Source organism: Alosa pseudoharengus, unplaced genomic scaffold, assembly GCF_046254945.1.
Source record: "Alosa pseudoharengus isolate Yale_2024_CS ecotype anadromous, Long Island Sound unplaced genomic scaffold, YU_APseudo_1.1 YU_APseudo_1.1_scf_20, whole genome shotgun sequence".
In the NCBI taxonomy this organism is placed as follows: Eukaryota; Metazoa; Chordata; class Actinopteri; order Clupeiformes; family Clupeidae; genus Alosa; species Alosa pseudoharengus.
The window spans coordinates 34,813,808-34,834,738 of NW_027468664.1; the positions used below are offsets into that span (position 1 = coordinate 34,813,808).

Consider the following 20,931-nt stretch of genomic DNA (forward strand, 5'->3'; position numbering starts at 1 on the left):
GACCTGAAATATCTACTGGAATTTTGTTTCTTTCTATTATACCTGCCTGGGAATCCGTGATATGTGGCTAAGCTGCTGCCTAGCAGGTAAAACATGTTTAAATGGTTATAGCCTACATTTAAAACAATTTATTAGCTAGAAATTATGTCACATGTCTACATTCAATGCTGTTGAAGCCACTTTAGATCCAGTGACACTGCAGTCATGAAAACGGAACGTCACACTTCGGTACTCTATTGATCCAACCGCCATATTGGATTTTGTTGAAAGCATGAAAATGTTCTCACAGGTCCCAAATTTTGTCCAATCTTAACCAAACAACCAACTACACATGAGCCTCACAAAAGTTACTGAATACATTTTTCATTGTTGAAAGCTTTTGAAATGAGCTCCTATCTTTTGGTTCCATGACATGAAACCTGCTGTAAGTGCTTACAGCCATGCGTTTTAAGTAATAACATCAATTTGCCATGACAAATCTGGGCAGTTTTGCTGTGTAGCCCCCTCATTGCTGCTTGCAGATATACTTTATTGAATTTGTTTTCATGTACATATATTTTTAAATAGAAATGGTTTAATTCACTTTTTGTTTCAATAAATACAGAATGTAATAATGATACATGGACACACAGACACATAAGCTTACATTTTACACATACAGACAGCTACAAATAGTTTGCTTGGCTGAAGTCTAAATATCCGCTTATGGAACAGCTTAATATAATTACATTGAGCAGTGAACAGAGAAGAAGTGCTGCTTCCTTTTGTTTTCTGAACAGATAACTGTGCATTGGAAAGAGGTTCATGGAAAAGCACACTGACTGTAATTTATCACTCTGCTAGCTAAATTTTCATGCAGAGGAACAAATCCTGACTACAACGAATTCACTTAACAAGTGCCAAATCCATACTATACTGGGGTTAATTCATAAAAAAGCAATCCTCATATTTACTCACATTAAAGGAGCGATACATCATTTTAGTTTAAAACAAAAAGAAATATATAAAACAAAAATACAACTAGGCAATTTTGGCAATTAATCAAAGCAACAGCTGTCCAAATTAAGTTAACGGTGTGTATTGTAAACCGGAAAACAGGTCTAATCATATCTGCTTGTTGAGCGATAGAATTAATTCTGACATTGATTCAGCAATAGGCAAATTGGTAATAATGTTGACCTGCTTTTAAAATTTCATCTGTATGTTATTGTTTAGTACAAAAGCATATCAAGATAATTTTTTCACAACCATAAACACTGATGTAAGGGTCTATGAGCCCCATCATACACCCGACATAAAGCACAACGCAAGGTTTGTTCTTAATTTACACCCAATTCAGTGATGAATTTTTCGCCATGAGCCCCCCTTTCGCACCCAGAGGTGTGTAAATTAACGAAACAGGTGTTGTCTGGCGCATGATCCTAAAATCGCTCTTACATCCTCTAATCCAAGACAACCAAGAACCAAGAAAAACCCTTCCTTGAATTCAAATTCCTTCAAATGCGCTGACTGTTAAAATACCGACGCACTGTTTGGTGTTGCACTGCTTGCTGTTAAAGGGAATGTCAGATGTCACTCTCATTGCTTTAAAGGATGTAACGCCCAAAACACCCCCATGACTGATTAAGAAACACAAGAACAACTCTTTTGAACAATGCGCCTGGCCTCTGATCACAAAATCACGTTGTTAAATTAGCGAATGTGGACTGGACACACCTTCTGACCAGGCGAGTCTTATGTGTCAGAATCAATTTTATTGCTTCACAAGCAAATGTGATTAACCCTGTTGTGTGAGCCTTGTGACATTCAGCAAAAAGCCAATTGCTGTTGATGCAGAAACAGTCACCCACATATATTTTCGTCACATAAATATGTTTATGCTATATGTAGTCTTTAGCCTCGGCTGTCTTGGCCAAAACTGGTTCAAGCTGGTTTGTGTTATTTTATGTTTGTGTTATTTTTAAAACAACCTCCACTCTTAACACAATGCTCGGGAGTATTTTAGATATGTTAGAGAATGCAACATAGACAGAGATTTGGTACTGTTTGGCCATTTAACGCTGAATGTCCTAAGTGTGTGACTGATCACATTATCGGAGCAACCAATTTCAAACAAAACGAACTAAGTTCAATAGAATCACAGTCGTCTACATAAGGGGAAGTGGCTGATATAAGAAGGTAAACATAATAAAGCTTAACATGGGGCATATAAGCAAACTAGAGCTCAGCTTTCTACTCCATTGTTTCTGGAAGTTTCTCCTATTCATGTTATTTAAAACTACAGCTTTAGGTGCATGAACATGGGGTCTCATGAACATGCCCCCAGAGTGTAGCGCTTACAGTATAGCAGCCTGGTTGCTTTAGCTGTCGGCTGCAGCAACTCGAGCTAGGTTAATTTTGTCCTTCAATTTTCCTAAGAACATCCCACGTATGCATAAATCAGAGGAGTAGAATTTCTTATTCTGTGTATATTCTCAGGTGGAGCACAGTTTTAGACACAATGTGGTTTCTACAAACAATGCCATGTTTTCAGGCACATAGTGAAAGTTACACCTACAGTAAAACGATTGCTAACATGGTGATCTGTACATCTGACCCCAAAATAAAAAAAAGACTTTCCAGTGTAATTCCACGTTTTCCTTTAGATTACATGAAAGTGTGTATAAACATATAAGCTGAAGGTGGGGTGGGTTGGGTGTCAAACATATGATAACAGTGAATGGTGCATGCCAATGTGACTAGAGCTGGGCTACACAATTTGCACTGCATTGTTTCTTTGATTACACTGGTTACTTTCAGGCACATTCACACATCACACACTCCCCAGTGACAGCTTTGAGAGATATTTGCACACTGGGACATAGCCTACATTAACACATTATTATCACTGTGAAGAACATAAACTCAGTAATGCTTACTACTACATGGTGTACTAATGAATACCAAAAATCCCTGATGGAATTACAGTTTTGCAATGTTGTTGCAACTAAATGGGTATACATATTATATAAGAAGTATTTTTTGGAAATGTATTCTTTTAGGTAAAGCATGATTAAACCTGGGATAACTTCATTTGTAACTTGAATTGATGGGTAATACAGAAGGTGTTTCTAAGAACTGCTTCTCTGTATTTATCTACATATTACGGGCTCCAGACTAGCTTTTTGATTGGTTGCACTGGTGCACCTAACCTTTTTATTTAGCTGCTACCATAAATATTAGAAAGCTAGATACCGCATTGGGCACGAGTTCTATTAGGTGGCATATGTAAACACGGCAGCCATATTGCTGGGGGCAGCATGTTTACTATTGTTTACTATGTCTATGGGAGAGTAACAGCAACACTTGTCGCAATCAGAGACACCTGTTTGATTTCCAGTCAGAGTCACGTGTTTCTCCATTGGCCTTCAGTTATTGTTGCCCCCACCAAGATGACGACGATATTTACGTACGTTTGGGAGCCCAATGCGGTATCTAGCTTTCTAATATCTATGGCTGCTACAGCACAACATTTAGGTGCACCCCATATGCAGTGTACAGGAATATCTGGACCACAGCCAATCAGAGGCAAAGACCCGCCCCATCTCTCTCTCTCTGATTTAGACCACAATATGATCCTACCATGAGTGTGAGTTCAGTCAAAGGTAGTGTTGTCACAATACCAAAATTATTGTTTCGATACAGATACCAATTGAAGAATTTTGAAATTTCATGAAATACGTAGGCCTATCTTGTTGAAAAACAACACTGTCATTCTTAAAAGTCTTTATAACTAATACAATTAGGTATTGTGACGTTTCTAATTTCAGGGTATTGTGATACTTTTGTAGTGCAACACTAGTCAAAAGAGAACAAACGCTTAGTTTGTGGAGAGACAGCAGATGCGAGGAAAGCGTTCACCCTTATGACGTTAGGTGCACCTGTGTGACCCTGGAAAGATTTTAGTCACAGCCTTTACAATTTTGGTCGCACTCTAAAGCCCTGATATTACCTACAATAATGTTCTATAATTTATTGATAATAGTTTAGGTGTGTCTTAGTAACATGTGCATCTTAGCAACTTTGTGCATGTTAAATGCGCTATACTAAATAAAACTGACTTGACTTGACTAGTATTTCACATGTAGCTTGCTGTGGTCACTCTGTGAAAGCAATGTGTCAATAGGCTGCTACTTTTTTTACTCAATATGCAGCAAAATTGCCAGCTTGATGGTACAACCTGACTACACTGTACAATATATTTCAGACATGTGACTCATTTAGATCAAGGTCTACAGGTGATAACGTGAAAGGAGAGGCACAGGAGATCTCTGGCTGTGGAAGGAGGGGTTTCAGGAGGGGGTTCTCTGTCCCATGCTCCTTTCTTTGGGTTAGGGCTGGGTCTGGATGGTGCAGTAGTAAGGATGTTTCTTCATCTTCTGGGCTCTCTCCGATATGAGATGGAAGAGAAACCAAAGTGGGTGCTAGAGGAAACAATGAGCGAGACACAGGGGTAGAAGGACAAGAAATGGTGTGAGGTGACACGTGAGGAGGTGGAGATAGTTGGTTGCTCAGTGTGGCCATTTCTTTCATCTCCTTGCTCTCTGCTGAGGTAGTAGTCTAAAAAACAGAACATACATACTCTAAGATAGACATATGTATTGGCAGGCAATAAATAAAAGTTGTTTACAAAATATAACTGCACATATGCACCTGTGGGCAACCAGGACTTTCCAGAACTGCTTTCACAGCAACACTGGGAGGAGATGCAGGAGGACTAGGCTTTCTTTTCTCTGGGGGAGATTTACAACAGGTCTCCGGCTGTGTCTCAGTGAAAGTTACAGAGCGCTTCTGTTCCCCGTGAGCTGCAATAAATCACACAGTTCATAGACACACACTCCATAAGTCATCCTGATATACATAAACACACTACACTAATGCACAACCCCAATGTAACACAAAACTAAAACCAGAAAAAAATGAAACAGCACAAGTCAGGATGTGTATATCTTTCCTCACTCATAAACACTCAAAAGCCTTTTGTCATGTTAAAGAACCAATTGCACTTATACAAGGATTTCTGTCATCACCATATTGTATGATGAAGAAAACAGTAAAACATAAGGTTATGAACATAACCTTCATTCTCTGAAGGATAACACGAGACGTTAACCAATGGGAAGTCATCCCCACATGATGTCATCAATTTGAACCTCCAATGGGAATTTTTCACAGGCCTTACACTATATAGGGCACACCACAATTAACTTGTCCTCTTTTAGACATTCTGAAGCATCCAAATGGCTAGGTTCAGAGACTCTTGCGTTGGCCGTGAGGCCCCTTTGCGTTGGCCGTGAGGCCCCTTTGAAAATCAGAGGTTTACAGGCCACGGTGGCCTTGGTGCCCCCTTCTTTCAATATTCTGCTTTGCGTCCTACTAATATTGATTTTTATTTAGCCTGTGGCCTGTCAAAATAATCTTAGCATTCACAGCGCAAATTAATTTAGTATTTTACGCAGTGGAGAAAGTGACAGCGCAAGAAGGAAAGTGCGTCCAAATTCACCCATTCTCAGTTGAATTACTCGCGAAGTAGCCTATTCATCACACAGACATCACAAGTATCACATGAAAGAGCTTTTTCTCAGCTTTTAAACGATGTTAGCCGATAATTGCTGTGTTGAACGGTTCGCGAGAAAAGTAAATAATATAATTCAATTTAATCATACATTCTACTGAAGGTTATGCGTCCATGATCTCCCTACCCATTCATCTCGGTGGAATACTTCACAAACCCTTCTTTTAACACATGACAAACCATAGCAAACAGCAGACCTTACCGAACACAAAGGTGTAAAGCAGTCCCCTGTACAGTTAGCTGTTCCAGAGTAATCCAGTTTTGAATTTGCAGTAAAGTTCGACATGCATGGATGTCTCCAAATTTGAGCTTTAAGTTTTACAATGTGTTTAAATTGTTCCACATGATTTCATAATGGCCAAATACAAAATAAATGTTACAAATATCGCCTAGATATTAGTAAATCAGAGGACAGCTGACTAAGAGTTTGTGAAAGTAGTAATCACAAAATGCTAAGCATGCATCTAGGCTATTTGAGTTTCTTAAAGCTGAGCTGTGCTTAAATTGTTCAATACATGATTTCATAGCAGGCCAAATATAAAATAAATGTTATATATAGCCTTGATATCTGTAATCATTAGATGATCAGATGATTTACAGTTCTATGTAATATGCCATGTTTCATGTTTTTGTAATGTTTCATAGGCTACAGTGATGCAGGTCTACTGCAGTGAATAGGCTAAATACAACTTTGATCATTTTTATAGCCTACTACTGTATAGTTAACTTTGGCCTTGGTGCCCTGACATGTGGCCTTTGTGCCCCCCACCAAATATGCCCAACTGAAGGCCAAGTGTCCTTGCCCCCAGAATGGTGAAATTCCAAGCCTGGTTCAGACTGTCAGGCAATAACCTCTCCGCATTACACCTCGACACGCCCTCGCTTGTGAAAACGTCACCAATACCACCCATTTTCAAACAGGATAAGCAGAAAGTCACGCATCTCTTTCCTATACTGTATGCTATCGAAGTCAGTCAGCTATTTCTGTCCTTACGTGTACCTGTATATCACTTAATATTCATTTATATACGAACCAAGACGGCGGATTCCTAAAGAAACGCAAGCACACACAACATACGTGTATCTAAATGAGCCATGTACCATAAATTACATTTTACCGTGACTTGGAAGGCTGTGTGTTCAAATCCCCTTGGAGCTCAAATGGAATTTTGATTTCACGATGATGTGCCGGCGTGAGAGGGCACCCACTAGCCCAGCACCAAACTCAGAGTGCACAGTAAAGAAAATAGGATTTTGAAGGCAGTATGAAGATGCTCCTGCTAAGAGCCAAACCAGACTTTGTTCAAATCTACACATCTATGGCTACTGGAAAATGTAAGGTTCACTTATCAAATGAAATTTTGAAGTATTAAAAAAACATCTTTATTTTAGAATTTCCGAACGAAAGGGGCTGAAATTGGACCTTTTACGATAGTTCTTTAAAGTATTCCACACTATCGATAGCATAAAACACACTGGCAGGAATAATTTAGTGGGACGCTTGTCCACAGTGTTAGGCCCCACACCTGAAGGTGTGAAAGCAATTAGCCCCAGCACGGCCTGGCTAGCTCGAACGTCTGAAGGGGGCTAATGAGACTAGAAAGGGTTATCGTCTTCAAAGAACCAAGGTTATATTCATGACCTTACGTTCACTCCAGTTCAGTACATATGTACAGTACACATACTGTATCCCAGAGCCCCTATTGCAACGTTGGCTATGTATTCACCTAGAACAAATCAGCAGGGTGTTACAGCACACATGTGGCTAGTAGTGAGGACAAATTGACAATACTGAACAGGCAGAGATCCGAAAAATGCGATGCGGCATCAGAGCACAGCGGCTCCAAGGGCACTGGTCTGGTCCTAACAGCGCAATACCAGGAGCATATGAAAAGACACAGTCAGTACTGTGTGTAGCACACGTGGCGGTGTCTCTCTGCTGGTTGACAATGTTGCACAAGCATTACACTGACAAACACACACATCCGATCCAGGTGTTGTAGCGTCAATGAACAGTGGCAGTTTGCTTACATGCGCGAAGATGAAAAACACAGAGCAGGCTACGGATGTTCTCAGACTGCAAAAGCAGGCAAAGGTGTTGCCTGAAGCCAAGCTTGTGCTTAAAACAGATTTGTTCTATTCAGAGGCCTTTTAGTGGAAGAGCTATTGTTTCAATAGTGTACGGCCAAATGCTAATCCAATAGCAGATGAACAGCTTCTCTGTCTTAAGTGGGGCGTGTTCGGTAGGTGTAGCCATGGAGTGCTTTCAGTGGGCAGAGTTTGTGTAACCACATCTTTTCTTGCTGGTTGTGAAGGTGAAAAGCAGGTAGCTGGGTCATTCTACAAAAAAGATGGACATGCTTGTCCCTTACTTTTGCAGACCCTTAAATAATTTAATTTGACCCAATAATCACATAATCATATATTCAATAAATATACAGGGCCAATTGCTCTGTCAGTTAGCATTTAAAAACGTACTCCTTAAAACCAAGGTTTTGGAGTTTAACACGCAGCTAAGCACGAAGTTGAATGTGATTGCTGTGCAACAACTCACACAGGATCAGCTGTTCCTAGTTAAATACGGGTCAAACTGCCTGGAAACCGGAAGTACTCTGATTTCGAGTTTCACCCAAGCAGATGCAGTGTTAACTTAATGGTGGATGCATTTCAGGATCTTCGGATATTTTTTATGACTGTTGTGGCTAAACAAATGTATTTTGTGCTATAATTACCAAAAAAACTTTGGAAATGTAAAGTCAATTTGAATAAAATGCAAATAATGTTGAAATATACATTTATCATGAAATAGTTAGGCTACTTGTTGTGGAAATCTGGAATCTAAATCTGCCCTCACCTCATCTAGTGTGTTAATGAAATTAAATCAGTCAATCAATTACTTGTCACGAATAAATCATTACAACGAGGAGCAAAAATGATATTGATTGCTGCATTTCACCTCAACTATATAGCCATGGCAAACAAGGATGAGCAGAGAGACATCTCCACGGCATTTTATGTTCATGCCGGTATGCGTGGGGTGATTGGAATAGTGGACTGCACCCACAGTCCACTTGTTTTCCATGGCACAGTGCGCAATCCAGCCTTTACGAATCAACGTTGATAAGGCTACATCCCCTGATATTGGGTCTGCCTAAACATAACAAATATACACTTGGCAAAATGCATTTGTGCAGTGTATATAATTAATGTCACAACTGACTTTAATGCCTGTGAAAAGCACTTTAATGTGTCAGATAGTGGAGCAGACGTTTTGCAATAATATTAGTAACTAATAACATTCGTTTTAGAATACCGTATCTGATATTACAGATACAGCTCTATAAACTGTCAGATGGTTTGCGATAACAACATGCGCATTCATAATGTTGTGGCGAGATAGCCCGGCAGTGTGCATGATGCACGCATGACGCACAGCAGCCACCTCAAGGTTTAATTTGAAGAGGGGGCTTACCGTGGAGTCCTTCTTGGAGATCGGGCCTATCCTCTGCGGTGGTACCTCATCACACCTGTTTGGAGGTCAGCAACCCGTGCAGAGGCCCGGTTCAATGAAAGCCACAGGGAGATTCATTGCTACATTAAGCATTTGGCATGCTGAAGAGTCGCTCTGCTTTCCTATCCTTTGGCCTACGGACCACACCGCAAAGGGCAAGCAACATAATAGTCACCTCTGCAGTCCTCTACAATTTGGCAATCCACTGGGATGAGCCCCGTTTCCTCCAACCACAAGGCCTTGGATTTGAGGACTTTAATACCTCTGATGGGCCTGATGCTGCTGATCTAGCAGGCCGACAGTGCATTTCGCCAAGCCATTATTGCTACTTTCAGTTGCATACTGCATAGCATGGTGCATACATGGTAAACACAGTTGTTGCTGACCAGGGGCCTATTGCACAAAACTAGGATAAGGGATTAAGCCGGGATATCTTGGTTATCCTGGCTCAATTTATCCGTGATCCAGTTGCACAAAAGCGGGATAGGGGGCAGCAGGATATGTTATGGTATAAGTTACCATGGCGATTTATTCTGTGGAGCTAGCCTGCTCCAGACCAGGCTAAATTCCAGGATCTATTTAATCTCATCCCTTATCTCAGTCAGCAGTCACCACAAACGGAAACCAAGTTATTCCACTGCCCACTACACATTGTTATCACATATACCTAGACCCACTGTCATTATTTAAACTTTTTTGATCAATAATTAACTTTTACATACTCGGCATTCCCGACCTGTCATGCGACAATGTGACGTCACAGGAGTGCCTAACCATTTCTCACGTGGTGGTCGCGTAACTAGTTGCAATATTCTCCTAAACAGAGGTGTTGCTGTTTGTTGCTGTTGTGAAAAGGCTATCGCTACCTACTTCACACCGTAGAAGAAGCAATGAAGCCGCTTTAGTTATGTCTAGTTGCCATGGTGAATCTGTGATCGGTGGCAGGGTTTATTTGAGGGAGCCGTGAGCGCGCACTTATCCGGGATAGGTTTCACCTGGCTTGATGAATCCGTGTCTGCTCATCCTGGCTTGCTCGTTGTGCAACCAATTAAGCCGGTACGCTCGTGTTTTGGATTCATTGAGCGCAGCTCAGTAACTTATCCCGGATGTCTTAATTCTGCTTTTGTGCAACAGGCCCCTGAGGGGTATTTCACAAAGGCAGAATTAAGACATCCAAGATAAGTGACAAAGCGAGGTTTGACATAGCGTTGTCTGGTCATCCTAGCTTCCTAGCTCAACTCGTTTCACTAATGCCAATCCAGAGGGGTATTTCACAAAGGCAGAATTAAGACATCCAAGATAAGTGATAAAGGGAGGTTTGACATAGCGTTGTCTGGTCATCCTAGCTCAACTCGTTTCACTAATGCCAATCCAGGATGAGTAGGAGCGACTATGTCAAGGCAGGTGTAAGTAATTCAGGATGTGTGCGCGTTCTCGTTTCTGCTCTTAAGTGCCCACGGTTGGAATAAAAAAGACGCGGAAAATAGCGTCATTCACACAAAGTGAACAACCGCTTTTGATATAGACTAACAATGAAGTAGCCTAAAGTTATCCTTTTTGGAATGGGGAATCATGGCTATTTCTGTAAAACAGCAGAAGTAGGCGTGGTAGACCAACTGAATGCAAATTTACGTATGCACCCACGTGTGAGTGCTTCCTTGTCTCGGCACGCAACATTATTAAGAAAGCGCTTGCCACTGCAAAGATGCACATAGTATGATATACCTTAATATTATAGTTGAAAATACCTTCGAAAACTTGCCCCTCCACTTCCAATTAACTACAGTAGGCTATTCATCAAACGTCTATCTATAAAATAAGCAAACAATGAGTACCTAGGCCTATGTTAATAATTATAAGGCTATCACAATTAAAATAATAACCATATGGTAGTAGGCAGACAATCTGTTTTGTTTTGCGAGCAAATACATTTAGCAAATAGTTTATAAATGGAATAAAGCTCCTTAAAATTAGCACGGAGGTCTGATGTGAATGACAGCTAGCTGAACCAATAAGACCACATAATTACCATTAGAATTAACTTAGCTTGGCTGTTAGCCTGGTTGGGACCAGGCTAGAGGGGTATTTCACAAAGGCAGAATTAAGACATCCAAGATAAGTGATAAAGCGAGGTTTGACATAGCGTTGTCTGGTCATCCTAGCTCAACTCGTTTCACTAATGCCAATCCAGGATGAGTAGGAGCGACTATGTCAAGTCAGGTGTAAGTAAATCAGGATGTGTGCGCGTTCTCGTTTCTGCTCCAAAGTGCCCACGGTTGGAATAAAAAAGACCCGGAAAATAGCGTCATTCACACAAAGTGAACAACCGCTTTTAATATATACACACAATGAAGTAAAGTTGTCCTTTTTGGAATGGGAATCATGGCTATTTCTGTAAAACAGCAGGAGTAGGCGTGGTAGACCAACTGAATGCAAATTTACGTATGCACCCACGTGTGAATGCTTCCTTGTCTCGACACGCAACATCATTAAAAAAAAGCGCTTTCCATTACAAAGATGCACATAGTATGATATACCTTTATATTATACTTGAAAACACCTTCGAAAACTTGCCCCTCCACTTCCAATCAACTACAGTAGGCTATTCATCAAACGTCTAATAAAATAAGCAAACAATGAGTACCTAGTCCTATGTTAATAATTATAAGGCTATCACAATTAAAATAATAACCATATGGTAGTAGGCAGACAATCCTTTTTGTTTTGCGAGCAAATACACTGCAAAAACTGCTTATCTAACAAAATCTAACCAAGTGTTATTAATCTTATATCAAGATAAAAAAAACTAGTTGGTATTGTTTTCAGTATAAAGAGACTTACCTAGCGCTTTCTTGTGAAATCATTTGACTTAATTTAAAAAAAAATTGACTTATTTTAAGACATCTCATCTTGAAAACAAGCAAATTTGTCTGCCAGTGCGTTAAGCAAATTTGTCCTAAAAACAAGCAAATTTGTCTGCCAGTGCGTTGAGCAAATTTGTCTTGATAAGACTCCTTAAAATAAGTTAAAGTCTTCTTAAATTAAGTCAAAATGATCTTTTGAGAGGGCGCTAGGTAAGTCTTTTCATACTAAAAACAATACCAAATAGATTTTTTAATCTTAATATAAGATCAATAAAACTTGGTTAGAATTCATTTTTTGCAGTGTACATTTAGCAAATAGTGTATAAATGGAATAAAGCTCTTTAAAAATGAGCACGGAGGTCTGATGTGAATGACAGCTAGCTGAACCAATAAGACCACATAATTACCATTAGAATTAACTTAGCTTGGCTGTTAGCCTGGTCGGGACCAGGCTAGGTGCAGAGAATAAATCCCCATGGTAACTGACTGTATGTGCCATCTCTTTTGTGAAACCAAGTCAAGGCTAAATTCATCCAGGATAACCTAAAAAACCCAGCTTAATCCCTTATCTAGGTTTTGTGAAATACCCCTTAGGTGCAGATAATAAATCCCCATGGTAACTTATGTGCCATCTCTTTTGTGAAACCAAGTCAAGGCTAAATTCATCCAGGATAACCTAAAAATCCCAGCTTAATCCCTTCTAGGTTTTGTGAAATACCCCTCAGATTCCTCACAAAGACTGCACCCGATTGGTCCGATTCAATATGTTTTGGAGTTGGCAGCACATTTAAAAACAAAAACATTAGGCTATGCATTAAGCATTATGCTATTGCTGTCCTTGTCGTCTTCAGAAGTTGATCGAACATTATAGGCTGCCTCACAAGTTATAGTTAATTATGAATACCTCACGAGTTTTACCAGCTGCGTGAATGTAGTTCGGATCTTTTCGGATTCTGAAGCAATTCAACCTTTGGCTACTTATTACTTTGGACTGACAACAGAGATTGACAGCGACAGCACTGGGGCTATTTTAATTCCAAAGGCAAAGGGAACTTTATCAGGATGCATAGTCTTGTGGTGATTGGTTGATAGGAAATATACATAACATTTACCCTTCACAAACTTTAAAGCTGATTTTTCTCAAAACTTGTTTTTTTTTTTGCTGAGATGATAGCTTTCACATTTTGGTCAATATCTCTTGGTTGGCTAAACGGAATTAAACAAATTACCCCTTGTTTTAAACCCTAAGGTCTGTGGATTATGAATATCCAATAAAACCATTTTTTGTCAAACTGGACTCATTTCGTCGTGGCACGCCCCAAAATGTTACTTATTGATGTCTGTAGATGGCTTGTTTGGATTACTTAGATTTCAGATTTCAAATTTCAGGTTAATCACAGCTGTTTATTTTGTTATCAAAATGTTTCGCCTAGGATTTATTTAACCGCAAACTGTGAATCTGCCAATTTCTTTCCAACTTTACCAAAGTCATTTTGACTGTTAAAATGTTCATTGGGATTGGTGGTGGGGGCATTCCTGATGATGACCACTTTAGTGTGCCTCATGGACCAGTTTTAGGATAGGTCTCTCAAGATAGGGCAGAAAGGGGTGGGTTTGGGGTTGTTTTTATACCTTATATCCTTGTTGCAAAGGGGTCATTCAGTACTGTTCATTGAGTGTTATCAGTTTTGATTGGCAGCAGGGCAGTTCCTCCTTTTAGTCTATTTTCTTTTCGTTATCTCTTGTTACCCCATATAGGCCTGCTAAATTAAAAAGTGATTGGATTGGCCAAATATAGCTCAAAGCATGAAGTGGCTATATTGGTGCATAAGCACCTGACATTTCTCTTCATAAAAGAGCAAAAGGACAAAGAGGGAAGAGTGATTGGAAGCTAAAAGAGGGAAGAGCTTGGAAGCTAAAATTAATGGAGTAAAAGTCAATTTATGCAATATTTAAGCTCCAAATGTGGAGGACCTAGGTTTCTTTCATAAAGTGAACAAACTAGTGCCTATTGTTATGGACATATGATTATAGTGGGTGATTTTAATCAACTTTTTGGATGGGGTTTTTGATAAAACTATACCCTCCAGAATTATTCACACCTTCCGTAAAGTTGACTAAAAATAGGTATGAAGAATAATCTTTGCCGATTCATTGTAATCTCACAATGAATACAATGAGGAAAAAGGCTGGGCCACTCTAAAATGTTGGTATTGTTCTCGGTTAACCATTTCTTGCCTTGTTTAGCTGTATGTTTTGGATCATTGTGTGGTTTAATGGTCCAATGCTGCCTATTGGGGCAGGCCTCTCGGCAGACAGCCTGATCTTCTCCTCCAAAATTCTTAATTTGCCCCTTGTTTTAGTGTTACCGTTTACTTTGAGAAGTTCACCAGGTCCCATTGTCTGAAAAACACCCAAAACTAATACATTTTATAGCTATTCTCCACATTGTGGATGGTGTTTAGGTGGTTGAAATGTTCACTCCATCTCAAAATGAATGACTTGGTCATCTTGGATGCTGATCATGGATCACTCTTCACACTATCACTCTTTTCCAAACAGGCACAACTCAGCTAAACCTTTATAAGGGCACACCTAGACAAATAATTTTGATTTTTGCTGATTTTTTTTTGACCCAGGGACATGGCCTGAGATTGGCATAAAAAAAGAAGCATGAAATTCCAACGACACCATGTCCATTTCAATTGTGGGGGTTAGAAAAGTATTCTTTTGGGATGTTTTTCAACCAGGGCGACCTGGTGACCTTCTCAAAGTAAACGGTAACACTAAAGCAAGAGGCTACACTGAGATTCTGAAGGAAAAGACAGGCAGTGTGCCAAGAGACCTGCCCCAATAGGCACTATTGGACCATTAAACCACACAATGATCCAAAACATACAGCCAAACAAGGCAAGAAATGGTTAACCAAGAACAATATCAACATTTTTTAGAGTGGCCCAGCCAGAGTCCAGGGGCCGTATTCACAAAGCCTTTTATCTTAGCACTAGGAGTACTCCTAAATCGCACTAAAATATTTTAGCTAGGAGTTTTCTCTTAAAAGTTATTCACAAAGCCTTTCAGACCTACTCTTAGTAAGGAAAAATGACAACTCCTAAACTAAGAGTGAGTCTTCGTTGCTATGGATGACGTCATTACTCATGCATGAGCTTGACTGAAGTGACCACCTTGATTGGCTGATGATTGTAACGCGGGAATGATTCCAAACACCTCCCTTACGATGATGAGTGACAGGTGACAGGTCTGAGAATGTGTGCGCTACACAAGTAGTGCGAAAGACGGAAGATGATGAATAAATGAATAAAAAGGCCTAGCCTAAATGAATAAAGAGTAAGGCAAAACAAATAGCCTAGTAGCCTAATGAATAGGCCTACGGATTGATGCAGTATCTTTGCAACATTATTAAATTAATCTGTCACCATATGCCTACGTTTGCAAAGAGGAGAACATTTTAATTTGATTCACAATGAAACGTTACATTTAATTTACATGTTGACAATGAGTAGTTTTTGTTGTTGTTGGTGACGTTATTGCATCCCTTTCATGCCTACAATGCAAAATTGTTCCCTCGCGATTGGAAGCTCATGTTGGTACGTATTATAAGAACCATTTGGAGAGCTTTGATTGCAAATAAAGATGTTTCCAGTGATTATTTTAAAAGGGTATGAATAATTGTAGACACGCCATCTTTCATAAAAATTTTTAAAAAAGATAAAAATGCGTATTTGTTTGATTCCATGTTTCTACCACATTGTCAAGTATATACTGTATACTCTTTTGATCCCATGAGGGAAATTTGATCTCTGCATTTATCCCAATCCGTGAATTAGTGAAACACTCAGCACACAGTGAACACACAGTGAGGTGAAGCACACACTAATCCCGGCGCAGTGAGCTGCCTGCAACAACAGCGGTGCTCGGGGAGCAGTGAGGGGTTAGGTGCTTTGCTCATGGGCACTTCAGCCGTTCCTACTGGTCGGGGTTTGAACTGGCAACCCTCCGGTTACAAGTCCGAAGCGCTAACCAGTAGGCCACGGCTGCCCCACAGAAAGGCAGAATATGCACTATGTAGGCTTAAAAGTAATCATGAGAGGGGGGGGGGGGGGGGTCTGGGAAATTATTAGCTAGACAGAGCACAACAGGAGAATAGTTCCTGTATGCCATACCAGCTGTTAAAAACAAGAAAGGTGACTTGGTGACAAACACAATGATATTAACAAGGTGTTTGTGAGTTTCTATACCAGCTCTATAAATCTGAGGTTAACCCAGGAGGGAGAGACTATGATGCCTTATTTCCAGAAACTCCTAGAAATGTCAACAGATCAGAAGGAGTTTTTGGACCGTGCTATAGTGGTAGATAAGGTCAGAAGTGCAATTTTCTCAATGAGGGCTGGAAAATCACCTGGTTTAGATGGTTTCCCCACAGAGTATTATAAGAAGTTTACTGATAAACCGGCTCCAGAGGTGTAGATAGATAGATAGATAGATAGATAGTAGGAGCCATTTTGAGTTTATGTTAATTAGTGGGTTTGACCCAGCAAGACCGCTGCGGGCTTGCAGAGCAAGCCCACTATTGTTCTTCTTAAGTTTTCTTATTATTATTAGTGGGTTTGATCCAGCAAGCCCACAGCATGGCTTTTTTTCTTATTATTAGTGGGTTTGATCCAGCAAGACTTCGCCATGCTGTGGGCTTGCGGAGCAAGCCCACTATTGTTCTTCTTAAGTTTTCTTTATTTCTTTATTAGTGGGTTTGATCCAGCAAGACCACAGCATGGCTTTCAAGCCCACTTTTGTTCTTCTTAAGTTTACTTATTATTAGTGGGTTTGATCCAGCAAGCCCACTATTGTTCTTCTTAAGTTTACTTATTAGTGGGTTTGATCCAGCAAGCCCACTATTGTTCTTCTTAAGTTTACTTATTAGTGGGTTTGATCCAGCAAGCCCACAGCATGGCGAAGCCTTTTTTTTTAAGCCAATCCATGTTGATAAAGGTCATTAAAAATATATATATATATATATATATTTTCCAAATCCATTCAGCCCAGTTCAATGCCTTGCCAGCACCAGTTGTAAAGGTCATGTAAAAAATGCACGCTGTCTCATCTTTTTTTTAAAAGCCAAACCATGTTCATATAGGTCATTAAAAAAATAAATAAATAAAGTATTTTCCCAATCCATTCAGCCCAGTCCTATGCCCAGCTAGCTCCATTCAAACTTAGTCATGTGTACTGTTGTATAGATTATTACATTGAGAAACACACTTTCATACAGATATTATGCACATCCACGCATCATTACTATTCAAATTAAGTTACTCATCATTGCCCGGCAAGAAGTCCACAATCAATTAAATTGTCTTGCCACAATCTGTGGAGCTTACAGACAACGTTATATTACTATAGGTTCTGTATGCTATTTAAAGCCGACCTAACGATGAGTCCCTTCATGACGGTGTGTTGCAATGCATTCTGGGTGCTGTGCTGTGATCCGACGGCTCGTCACCTGACCCACCAAACACAACGATGCTTGAACCAGAGCGCTTGAACTAAACGTAGTAAAAATAAATAGCTACCAAGGCTCCAAATAGCAACACACTTACACCGTAGCATAATGAGGGTATCTACATGTAAACCGAAGCATTCAGAACTGTGTAAGTCTACAGGCAGTTTATTAAAAAGAAAAACAGTACCGTTCACGTCTCGTTCACACAGACGGGCGTCATCTTGAGACAACACAACTCTCTGGGATGTGGCGTAATCTCGCGTGAAACCTTGTTGCCAGAACAGCAGGAAGAGGTAACAGGATAGCAGCACGAAAGATACACAGGATGCACACGGAATTCGAACGAATTTGAAGACAAAATGAACCCTTTTAGTTTGATGGACGTCCTTATCAGTCTATGGTCTAACTTATGAACGTGTCGGGTCAACGTCAACGATAAGTAAGTTAGGCTAACGTAAACGTTAGCTATTTGCTGTTGTCATATGCTATATGCTTTACGTGATGGCCATTTATCACACTGTTTGCAATGAAGTGAATGGAGTCATTTTAGATACTACTTTTACGAGGTCTGTAGTTCTGTCAAAATGTATCTTGTCGTTGAACAGACTACATGGTTATCTTCCTTAGACTTCGTAGATGTAGTTACTACAATTTGGAAGCGAAATTCAAAGTGTAAATATGGTTTTAATGTGTAAACAGAACTACCGCGATTTTGCGAGCTAGAAAAAAGGAAGTGCAGTGAATGGAGTCATTTTAGTTACTACTTTCACGAAGTCTGTAGTTCTGTCAAAATGTATCTTATCGTTGAACAGACTACATGGTTATCTTCCTTAGACTTCGTAGATGTAGTTACTACAATTTGGAAGCGAAATTCGAAGTGTAAATATGGTTTTAATGTGTAAACAGAACTACCGCGATTTTGCGAGCTAGAAAAAAGGAAGTGCAGTGAATGGAGTCATTTTAGTTACTACTTTCATGATGTCTGTAGTTCTGTCAAAATTAATCTTATCTTGAACAGACTACATGGTTATCTTCCTTAGACTTCGTAGATGTAGTTACTACAATTTGGAGTCGAAATTCTAAGTGCAAATATGGTTTAAATGTGTAAACAAGACGCCTGATTAATATATGTTAATGAACGGGCACAGTATTATTGTGTACAGTAATGGGCTATCAGTAGTATGTAAACAGTTCATGTGTTCTGCGATTTACATAAACTAGTAAACAACAGAAATGTTAAAAACTGGTATTGTGTTTCCTGAATTCTTACATTCAGGCATTAAAATGAAATGTAATTAAATAGCATATATATATACTCTATCAGTGTATGATGCTTGCATGAGGGAAGCATACCAAAACAACGGCACCCATATAATTGCTGTTGTTTTGAGAAGTATTTCTCATGCAAGCATCATGCAACAATGCAAAAACAAAGAAACTAGTGTAGGCCTAATTATATTTTACATTAGTAAAGCAGTACTCTAATGTGCATGCTTTCACAAACTTTTGTGAACAATCTTAGCACTTTAAACATTGACTGTTTTGAAGTGCATGTATAACAATATAGTATAAAAATAATAATTGTGATATCATTACAATTTGATAGGGGTTGGGAGGAGGGGGTGGGTTCATGTAGGTGGGCCCTATGACCCCAAAGTATGCCTTGACTGGGCCTCAGGTCAAAGAAGTTTGAGAAATGCTGATGTAGACGACAAAGCAGCAAGGAGGCGTCGTGTGATCATTTAAACAAGTTTTATGACAAGGTCGATGAGGGTGGGAAAAATCGTACATTTCTGTGCAAACTTTGCCCGCACTTCAGTCACATTGTCTTTTAAGGCGAGACACGGCAGGTGAAAACATAGTTTTTTCATGCACTGGTCAATTTCGATATTTTGGGCTAATTTGCTACCTTAGCATGTATTCTTTCACACTACTACAACAACAAAGCCTGATTTACACATTTAGGTGTTTATTTCATTACATTTTGTGTACTCGCGGCTGTATATTTCTCCTAAATTCACCAAAAGTTAGTCTTCTAACGTTTCATGCTCTACCGCGACCGTGATACAAAACATAACATGTGTAGTACCGTTGGAAAGCTCTGTTTTTCCTGCATGACATTTGCTATCCAAATATGGACACTTCCTTTGTAACCGCAACCAATCGCGAAAGTTCAAAGGCGAGTCTAGGCTGAGAACGGAATCTCTTGGCTGTGTTCCAAGGCTGTTTTCTCAAATTGAGTTTTTATCATTTTCCAGTAGAAACATCTCAGCCTATGTAGCACCTATGTACACCAAACTTTCCAGATATACACTTAGCAGTATTCTGAAGATATTTACAGAGGGATTTGTTAATAAATCATTCCTGGCCTGATTTATGTGACATTTTAATAAAAAATATAAGGCAAAAATCGATTTTTTTAAGGCTATGGACAGTATATTCTGATTTCCTAGGTAATGAAAGCAGATATCCTGAAATCCCTCTGTAATTTTATTTTTATCTTGTATGCAAACAAAATGAACGAATAATTTTGTACCAGGCTTTATCATATGTTCAGATCTATCTACCGAAAATATATGCAAATTTGCGCATATTTAATGAGATAATGCCTAATTTGCATAATTAGCTCAGGTAGAGGTGCGCACATCCAGAACGCAGGTGCAGGACAAAAGGGTCAAATAATCAAAAACAAAGTTGAATGTCCGCACACTTGCTCCCGTTTTGCTTTATCTTTTATTTTTATCTTTTATTTTTATCTTTATCACTTGGTGAAATAAAAAATAAAAGATAAAGCAAAACGGGAGCAAGTGTGCGGACATTCAACTTTGTTTTTGATAATTTGCATAATTAAACATTCGAATTTCAAAAACTTGTAATACATTTTTTGTTCATACTTGTGTAAGTAATCAACTGAGGAAGTTTCATGGTGATGTCTATTATTTAAAAATTTTACCCTATTCACCTGTAGTGTCTCGCCTTAAGAAAATGCAGTCCTTTTTTCGGGTTCAGCAGCCAACAACCTCAGAACTGACCCTTCAGGCCTCTCAGGAGGCGCTGGCCTTTAACCGCAGCCAGAAGAGAGTCAGCAGAAATTTGATTGCCTTTAAAAAATCTGACTTCTTAAAAAATCTTAAACTGGCTGCATTACGTGATTATTTCTGAGATTCTGATACGTTTTTAACCATGACCTATACACAGTTCTGGTTTGAAAATGTATCTCTTAAAATAATCACTTTATGCAGTCAGCTTAAGATGGCTTACTAGCAACTAACTAATTACCCTAGCAACAACCTAGAAACCACCCCTGTAATGTCAACCTAGCGACCACCATAGCAACCAGCATAGCAACCTTGTTATTTATGCGTTTTAGCTTATTGGATGTTGTGTTAATGCAGATAACTTTTGATCCGTGTGCCCGATTTTC

General features: G+C 39.4%; 1 protein-coding gene across 5 annotated transcripts in view; it reads right to left on the minus strand.

Moving 5' to 3' along the window:
- Positions 1–507: 507 nt before the first annotated feature.
- unc80 (unc-80 homolog (C. elegans)) overlaps positions 508–20,931 on the minus strand; it is a 333,697-nt gene continuing 313,273 nt past the window's right edge. For all 5 annotated transcript variants that reach the window (XM_076297160.1, XM_076297158.1, XM_076297161.1 and 2 more), the window contains 2 exons: positions 4,693–4,844; positions 508–4,599 (listed from right to left, as the gene is read on the minus strand). In XM_076297160.1, the coding sequence (XP_076153275.1) occupies positions 4,243–4,599; positions 4,693–4,844 (509 nt within the window). In that variant the 3' untranslated portion in view covers positions 508–4,242. The remainder of the gene's footprint in view (positions 4,600–4,692; positions 4,845–20,931) is intronic.